The sequence below is a fragment of the Acanthisitta chloris genome, unplaced genomic scaffold (assembly GCF_000695815.1).
Source record: "Acanthisitta chloris isolate BGI_N310 unplaced genomic scaffold, ASM69581v1 scaffold17457, whole genome shotgun sequence".
NCBI classification, from domain to species: domain Eukaryota; kingdom Metazoa; phylum Chordata; class Aves; order Passeriformes; family Acanthisittidae; genus Acanthisitta; species Acanthisitta chloris.
Window position 1 is genome coordinate 43,711 of NW_008681426.1, and position 8,332 is coordinate 52,042.

General features: G+C 45.4%; 1 protein-coding gene across 1 annotated transcript in view; it reads right to left on the reverse strand.

The window, feature by feature from the left end:
- Positions 1-2,418: 2,418 nt before the first annotated feature.
- Positions 2,419-8,332, reverse strand: part of SPNS3 (spinster homolog 3 (Drosophila)) — a gene marked incomplete at its 5' end in the record, with an annotated part of 20,261 nt that continues 14,347 nt past the window's right edge. Inside the window, 3 exons of the mRNA XM_009078111.1 lie at positions 2,419-2,586; positions 4,077-4,175; positions 7,833-7,898. Of these exons, the coding sequence (XP_009076359.1) occupies positions 2,419-2,586; positions 4,077-4,175; positions 7,833-7,898 (333 nt within the window). The remainder of the gene's footprint in view (positions 2,587-4,076; positions 4,176-7,832; positions 7,899-8,332) is intronic.

The following is an 8,332-nucleotide window of genomic DNA, read 5'->3' on the forward strand; positions in this document are numbered from 1 at the left end:
CGGACTGCATGTACCATCTACAGAGCAGCATTTGGCATCTCTTGCTCATATGTCACCTCCATGCCTGCACAGTGTGCCAGATACAGCTTCTGAGTCATGCTTGTAAGAAGAATTTAGTGCTGACTTCACAAAAGTGATACACAGCTCATCTGTTTACAGGGTGAACCCTGAACACACCAAGAGAGAAGCTCCATGGAGCTGATGAAATTCTATCATGGCTGAAACACTTGGGATCTCTACAAGCTGGTGAATTCATGTCCAACAGCAAAACTCCCTTGTTGGACATGGGTTCTCTGGCACCACAGGAATGTCCAAAAAGTCAGAGGTCTAATGGCCATGGCTAGTTTTTACAACCAGAAAAAAGTTGCTCAGTCTTTCAGAACACAAACATTTATTTGAAAGACAATTATTACACTCTTACTGAGTATCACAAAAAGTTTGTTATTTCCCACCATGGTCACATTTTGCTACTTGGGTTGAAGTCAGATTTCAGAGCAGAAATTCTTTAAATGAGGTAGACAGAGGAGAACAAAAACCTGCAGTTGCTGAAATAGTTAGGCTATTTATAGGGACATTAGACATTCACAGTTGTTACAGGAATATTGTACTTCATGATCCTTATGATTTACTGGGAGAATCAGACAAGATTTGGTCCAGAATTGGGTCCAGAGAAGAGCAACGAGGCTGGTGAAGGGACTGGAGCACAAGTGCCATGAGGAGAGGCTGAGGGAGCTGGGGGTGTTCAGCCTGGAGAAGAGGAGGCTCAGGGGAGACCTTATCACCCTCTACAACTCCCTGACAGGAGGTTGGAGTCAGGTGGGGGTTGGTCTCTTCTCCCAGGCAACCAGCAGCAGGACAAGAGGGCACGGAATCAAGCTCTGCCAGGGGAGGGTTAGGTTGGATAATAGGAAGAGATTTTTTTTCCAGAGAGAGTGCTCAGGCATTGGAATGTGCTGCCCAGGGAGGTGGTGGATTCACCATCCCTGGAGGTTTTCAAGCTGAGACTGGATGTGGCACTTAGTGCCATGGTCTGGTAACCACGGTAGGGTTGGATTTGATGATCTTGGAGGTCTTTTCCAACCTGGTTGATTCTATGATTCTAAGATTCATAGCACTTTACAATTCACTTGCCAATATCTTCCTCAGGCTTTGGCTTTGAGGTGGTGCTGGGAACCATACCATGACAGACAATGAAGTTGGCCACACTGATCATGTCCTGTTTGGTACCTTGGCATGATCTTATGACATCAAAATCCACTTCACTTGAGAGACAAGAGCTCAAATGGACAGTCACATTTAAGTGGTTTTACAGGTACTACTGTTCTCTTAGGAGAGGAGATACTTACCCAAGGCCTGAGGACATGCTGAAGAGCCTCAAAAGATTAGGATGAGACCATTAACACATTACTTATAAAATAATCATGGCCCTGCACTCTTGACTCTGTCACTGACTTTGTACTATCTACATTTTCCAAATCCTACAGGCAAATCTCATCCTGCTGAGAACTCCTAGGCCTCCTTTCCTACCTCCATGAGACATTGTGCCTCAGATGCTCCTGCCTTGTTGAGGTTAGCAGCAGTGCTGGAGACAGCTCTGTGCTCTGCCTTCTGCAGCTCCCCAGCCCCACGAGGGGCTGCAGATGGGGGAGAGCTGCCATATGCCAATGCAGTAGCAATTTTTGACTCACAGTCAAAAGCATCCAAAAAAAGTCAGTGTGCAGGATTTTCTGCCATATGGAGGGATTGTGATTTGGCCTCTGCTTTAGCTGCATCTCATTTAGCAAATAGGAAAGAAAAGGGGAAGACATTCTTTTCTTCTGTGCAAATCTCAGAGTTCATCTTCATTTGAGAGACAGTTGGTACCTGGGAAACCAAGCCAGAGCAGAAGGAGGCTGTAAGAGTCCAGGTGACTGAGGACAGTCTTCTGTCCAATTCCACAGGTATACTGCAAGTCTTTTGCACTTTGAACCCTACTTCTCTCAGGGGAGAAGGAGAAGTCGCAAGTCTTTCGCACTTTGAACACTACTTCTCTCAGGGGAGAAGGAGAAGTGCTACAGAGAGCCAGGACTGGTTCTACAGAGCTGAGAAAGGCCAGAGAACCACGTGTTCCATGAAGTCTGCAATGATGCATTACAGTGAAGCATTTTATTTCTCCTCTATACTGCAGCACTTTGCAGGTGTCACTAACAGCACTTCCCTGGCCCTTGTGTGCTCTGCATTCTGTTTTGCTCAGTGTGGGAGGTTTGTTTAACCTGAGACTTCGCTAGGATTTTGCCTTTATTTTTTAATAGAAACGAATGTGGCATTACCATAATGCAGAACTTGTGGTTTAGCTTCCCAGAGCTGATTCCATGGCTGGTGGCCTAACAGGAAAGCCACTGTGTACAGGTTGAAAGGTTGCAAAGACATACAGACACCTCAGAGTCTTTCTGCTTCTTGCCGATCTTCCTCGACGTAGAAAGACGTCAGGAGGAAAAAGCCTCCTCCGAAAACCCCAACAAAAACACAGATGACAAGGCTGTACTGCATGCTCCAGAAACTCCACTGGAACGAGGGAACATTCCTGGCCTGGATAGCATTGGCAATCTGGGGAGTGAACGAGATTGCCATTAATCTGGGATAGCATCATCCTCCTCTCCTGCTTTAAACAGTGTGGCCCTTGTACAAAACAGGCAGGCAGGGATGAGAGTGCTCCCAAAGTCTGTCAAACCCAGCACCCAGCACACCTGCACCCCACTGCTCTCCAGCCTCATTTTGGTCAAGGAATCTCATGTTCTGTTATCTCTTCAGTGCCTCCAGTCACAAGAGTAGGAAATACTGCAACCAGTGTTTATAATGTTTGATAAACATCTCATGTTACCATCTTGTAGCTCCTCTCCAGGTAGGCAGCACAGGACAGGCCTTGGGCAATGACCTTCAGCATTCCTTGATGCAATCCAATAACTTTACACCTCCCTTGTTGGCATCCAGTGGATGGAAACAGGGGGTTAGCAGCAATACAGGCACAAGCAGCAACACTTATTAGTCAGAGGAGAGATAAAAATTAAGTTGAGGCAAGAGTGGATTCTGCTTTTGAGTCAAAAGACATTTGAGGAGTCATGGAGTGACTGGGAAGAAGATACCAGGCAGCTGCTTCCTGCACTGGCAGGAGGATGAGGTTGTAAAGGCTATAAATGATACACATGAAATTTATTTTCTTAGACAGAAAGAAGAGCTGATTTCAAGAAACTCAGTGAGATTCAACACTTAACCCAGGAACTTCTTAGCATAAGCAAAAAGATGAATGTTGAAAGCAGTCATTTTTATTCCCACATTTGTTCTTGATGGTTAGAATACAGTGTGTGATTTGAAATGCACAAATATGAGACTCTTCAACATTTGCTGGGTTTTGTACAATTATTTATGACAGTTTAGGCAGATAAGAGCAAGATCAACTCTAAATGGGTACCTAGGGACCACAGCAAGCATAATGGCCACTATGCAAGCCCTAATGCATTTAATTTCAAAATGCTTAGTGAAAAAAATCTCTGGAGTGCAGAGGGAAGAAAAACAGACTGTGAGAAAGACTATTCCCTGACTCTCCAGGCAGTTCTTAAGCTAAAGGGTTGGCTGAAGCAGGTTAGGAAACAATAGCAGGACATGAAAGCAGCAGATTTGGTGCTTAACCAACAGCTGACACGGGCAGTGTTGGTACATGGGTTCACAGCAGCATTCCAGAAGACAATGTGGTGCTCATTGCACAGGATCCCACTGGGACATAGAGCAGTTTTATTCCTAGGCTTATTGTCTCTGTTCCTTGCAAAGTTGCAAGGTTACCTGAGGATAATCTCATCTAGATAAGCTTTTTTTTGTCTTCACACTTTTCAGTGAGCTGCTGTTTAAGGTGACTTTGTGCAGGTCCTGTGTTGGAAGTGTCCTGCACACTGTGAAGGTCTCTGTGTCCTAGAATCCAGGCCACCAACTCAAGTAATTTCTACTTTTGAACCAGGTAGTGCCTGCAGTTCTGTAAGTGTCTGTCTTTCAGTTTCTAGAAGTTTTCCCCTAAGGAAGACCCAGTAAGCAGAGCATGCACTTACAATGCCAATGAGGTATGGGCTGCCTGCATCTCCCAGCAAATGGCTCACCAAGATCTGCAGGGCGATGGCTGTGGACTGTCGCCTCGGGGTCACCACGTACTGAAACAAAGCACAGCACACAGCACAGTGAACATTCACAGAGGGAACCTCAGGAGTCACCAGCTACTTCTGCAATAACCCAGAGAGACTAAAAGGTTAACTTTCTGTATTTTGTATTCAAACACTGCTTACAAGTGTGGAGACAGAGAAGTTACTCTGAGCAAATGAACACATTGCATGTTTTGTTGAGGAAAAAAAACATTCAAGAAATGAAGACACAAGGGGGAGTGACAAGAAAGTAGTTAAAACATGACCCCCCTGCCTCCATCCACAGACTCACAGCAGCTTGTACAGAGTCACTTGGCCATGCAAGCAGCAGAAACCTCCAGTCAATATCCCTTACAGTCATGATGACTTGCTAATAAGGAAATTCAGCACTGACAGCCTCTGAGGAAAATCTCTTATGGGCCTGGACCAGGCTGCTGGGGGCACCTGGGGTACCTGGAACCTGAAGGAGCTGCCATGGCTATAAAGGGTGTCAGTTGAAGCCTTGCAGACCACATGAAGACAGAGGAGAGGACCCAACCTGTTTTGTTTTCTCTCAGAACCTGCCTGGAGTACCAGATGAGCATCTGCACTTTGGGAACAGACTCTTGTACAGGGGGAGAGAAAGAACCAGCAGTAGAAAACTCTGAGCTTGGGAAGCAGACCTGGCTGTGACAGACTATACTAGACTGGGGACTGTCAGCTCTTGGCTCTCCAAGGATACCATGTCATCTGTCCTAGACTCTTTCTCCTATCGATAATGACAGGCTGTGTTTGAGAAATACAAATCAAATATTGTTATGCACTTTCTATATCATGGGCATTGCAAACATGGCAAAAGCTAAATGCACTTTGGCTCTCAGTGCCCTGCACCACTTCCTTACCACATTGATTTAATATCTCTATCTGTAACTGCAAGAGACAGATGGAACAAAGCTGTAACAAGCAAAATGGAAGAGGAGGATGGGATGTTTCCTGTAGTTTTGAGACTCATACAAACTCGGCCTGTGCTATTATTCACGTTCTTCTGCATGATGAAAACTGTACACAAGAGCTCTAGGCACTGTGGGATTCACTGGGAAAAGAAGAATCAAAACACTCCCCCACAGAGGGACTTTGAAGTAGCCATAGGATCCTGCCTGGCCACAGTGACTGCCCAGGGACCCATGCAGGTGACATCCTGCACACTGCCAGCTCCTAGGACATCCCAGAGCAGCTGCCTGGACAGAGGTAGAGTTAGCAAACCCTGTTGTGCTGTCCTGGGAGGTTTCAGAGACCTCCTGCAGACTCTGTCACAGAGCTGTCAGCTGAAAAAGCAGATGGAACACACAGGCTGGGAACCACTCCTGTGCCTCCCAGGGCATTTCCAAAGACAGGGACATGTTGGTAGCCTTCCCAAACCCCATATAGGCTTCCAGTTCTAGCATCTCCTACTCTGTTAGCTGCCAAACCCCTAAAAGACAGAGTGCCATCACCTCACAGATGGCAAACGTGTTTCATAAGGGATGCTCCAAGTACAGCTCCCAGCAAACCAGAGCATTCTAAGCAAGGCAACTACAGCACTTCTCCACTTGCACATTAGGACTGTAGTTGTACAGCAGATACCTTCGTGTTTACACTGAATAGGAGGCACAAAGGTTGCTACATGCAGTGCATCTTGATGCAGCAGCCACAAAAGAAGAAAGTCCTTATCATTCAGTCGGCATCTTCCTTTGTCTTCAGCTCCACAGGTCGCAGGAGAAATGAATTCCTAGCTACATTGTCTGGCTAGTAGTGCCACGTGGGAAGAAAGAAAAGTCATTTTCATGGCAAAAAAAGAACATGCATTAGCAAAGCAGCTACATTATCAGAAATCCTACTGGCTCACATGGGAAAGGAGGCAAAAAGAGAAATTACTGCTGTTATCTGTGGCACCCTTCAGTCAGTAGAACAGCAGGGATACCTGTGGAGTTCCAGCAGGACAAAGCACAACTCCCAAATAGGATTGCCACTCACTGAGCAGCCACCCACAAATTCAGCTCAATTTCAGCATTTTTCTGATAAAACTGTTAGTAACATTTAGAATTCAAGAGCTCCAGCCCAAAGCACATTCATGGTACACACTGACTGCTCTTGGGAACACAACACCACAGGGCCCTGTACCGACAGACCTTCCCACTTGTTGTCAATTGATGCAATATTGCTGCTACCTAGACCCAAAAGATTCTAAAATAAACACAAATGAGGGATGTTGGTCACTTGGGAGACAAGAACTTCCTCCTCTTCTGGATTTACATGGATTCAGAACATGGCAATGACACTCCTCATAGGCCTCCTGCAGGCTGTGATGTGATGCTCCCTAGGCAAGCCAAGGCTGGAGTGGTGGAACTGAACATCTCCTTAGAGGCTTTGCAGGTTGGGTTCAGGAAGCAATTGCAGGCAAGAGGTGACAGTCACCATCTGCCTAACTTTCCTCATCATACATCACCAGTACCGAAGTCCATGCTGTCACCTTGCTCCTTAGCTGACAGAGGGCAGAATGAAAATGCAGATGTTCAAAGAAAAGTATACTGAGAACTTAAAAAAATCCTTCAACAGTGTCTAAAGTGATGTAGAAAGAATTGTAAGAATCCTTGCTTCTGCTGCAAAACCCCAGTGATTTCAAAATAAACTGAAAGAGAAGCTAATCCAAAAGGCAGTTTGGACCAGTGATGGGTTTTCTGCACCTGTTTAGTGTTGCAAGGCTCCAGCTCCTGTCTCATAGGATATTAGTTTCTCTGGGAGTCACAGGAGAAGCAAACCCCTCTTGCTGCTGGCTGAGGCGTTCAAAAAAAAACTACTGCTGATTATTTACTTTTATTAAAATTCCAGAGTGCAGAAAGCTGACATGTAGAGAGCAGCACCGTGAAAGAGAACATAATGCACAGTCAGTGTCAGCAGGGCTTTGCTGAAGACCCATGAAATGTAAGTAGCTTCATTCCTTCATCTCAATCAGAATGAAAAGAAAGGTTCCTCAGCTATGAAATATGAGGATAAACACATTCATGTCAAGACTTTTATTAAAATTCCAGAGTGCAGAAAGCTGACATGTAGAGAGCAGCACCGTGAAAGAGAACATAATGCACAGTCAGTGTCAGCAGGGCTTTGCTGAAGACCCATGAAATGTAAGTAGCTTCATTCCTTCATCTCAATCAGAATGAAAAGAAAGGTTCCTCAGCTATGAAATATGAGGATAAACACATTCATGTCAAGGCAAGGTCAGCACAGTGGAAGGAGAGTTCTGTGGTGCTTTGGTCACACAGTGGTGCTCAGCATTTGGCAATATACTCTCACATCCTTCTACATGGAAGATAACACAGACTACACAAAGCTATACAGAGTCCCACAGAACTCTGCGTACAGGCAGCACTAGAGAGTTCCACGTGCATGAGTTCCATCCAAATCAGGACATCTCCTTTCTGGGCTTACAATAACTTGGACTACCACACCTCTATTGCCACTGGCATCCTTGCCCAGCACTACACTGTGGCGGTGATTCCATCCCTAATGCCAGCAGGGTACCAATACGGGGATTCTTAGTAGGAGTTCATTCATATCATCATCATCATCAGAAAGCCACCAAGGAGCAGCTTAGGAACAATATCATGTTGAGAAAAAAACTTGGAATAAGGAAGTAGTTTCAGGAGCACTTACCAGCAGTATGTCTGTCACTACAGCCCAGTTTACAGACAGAAACAGTTCTCCAAAGGCAACGAAAATCTGCAAAACCAGAAGAAAGCAGTGACTGTACACACACATTGACCTTTGCAGATGGGGACAGGCTCACTGTCTGTCCTCATCTATGTAAGAGTTCTCCTATTCCATTTTGCTTATCAATTAAACACCTCTGTCATAGAATCATAGAATCACAGAATCAGCCGGGTTGGAAAAGACCTCCAAGGTCATCAAGTCCAACCCTACCATGGTTACTAGACCATGGCACTAAGTGCCACATCCAGTCTCATCTTGAAAACCTCCAGGTGTGGTGAATCCACCACCTCTGTCTATGATTACAAACACTAACTTCATCATTAAAGTGGGGAAAGGAACCAGAGAAGGTATGTGGGTTGTTTTGTGTCACAAATCCTCAGCAGAAGGGCCAAAATAAGAAACATATACCACCCCTCCAGATTGACTGCAGTGAACTGCTGAAC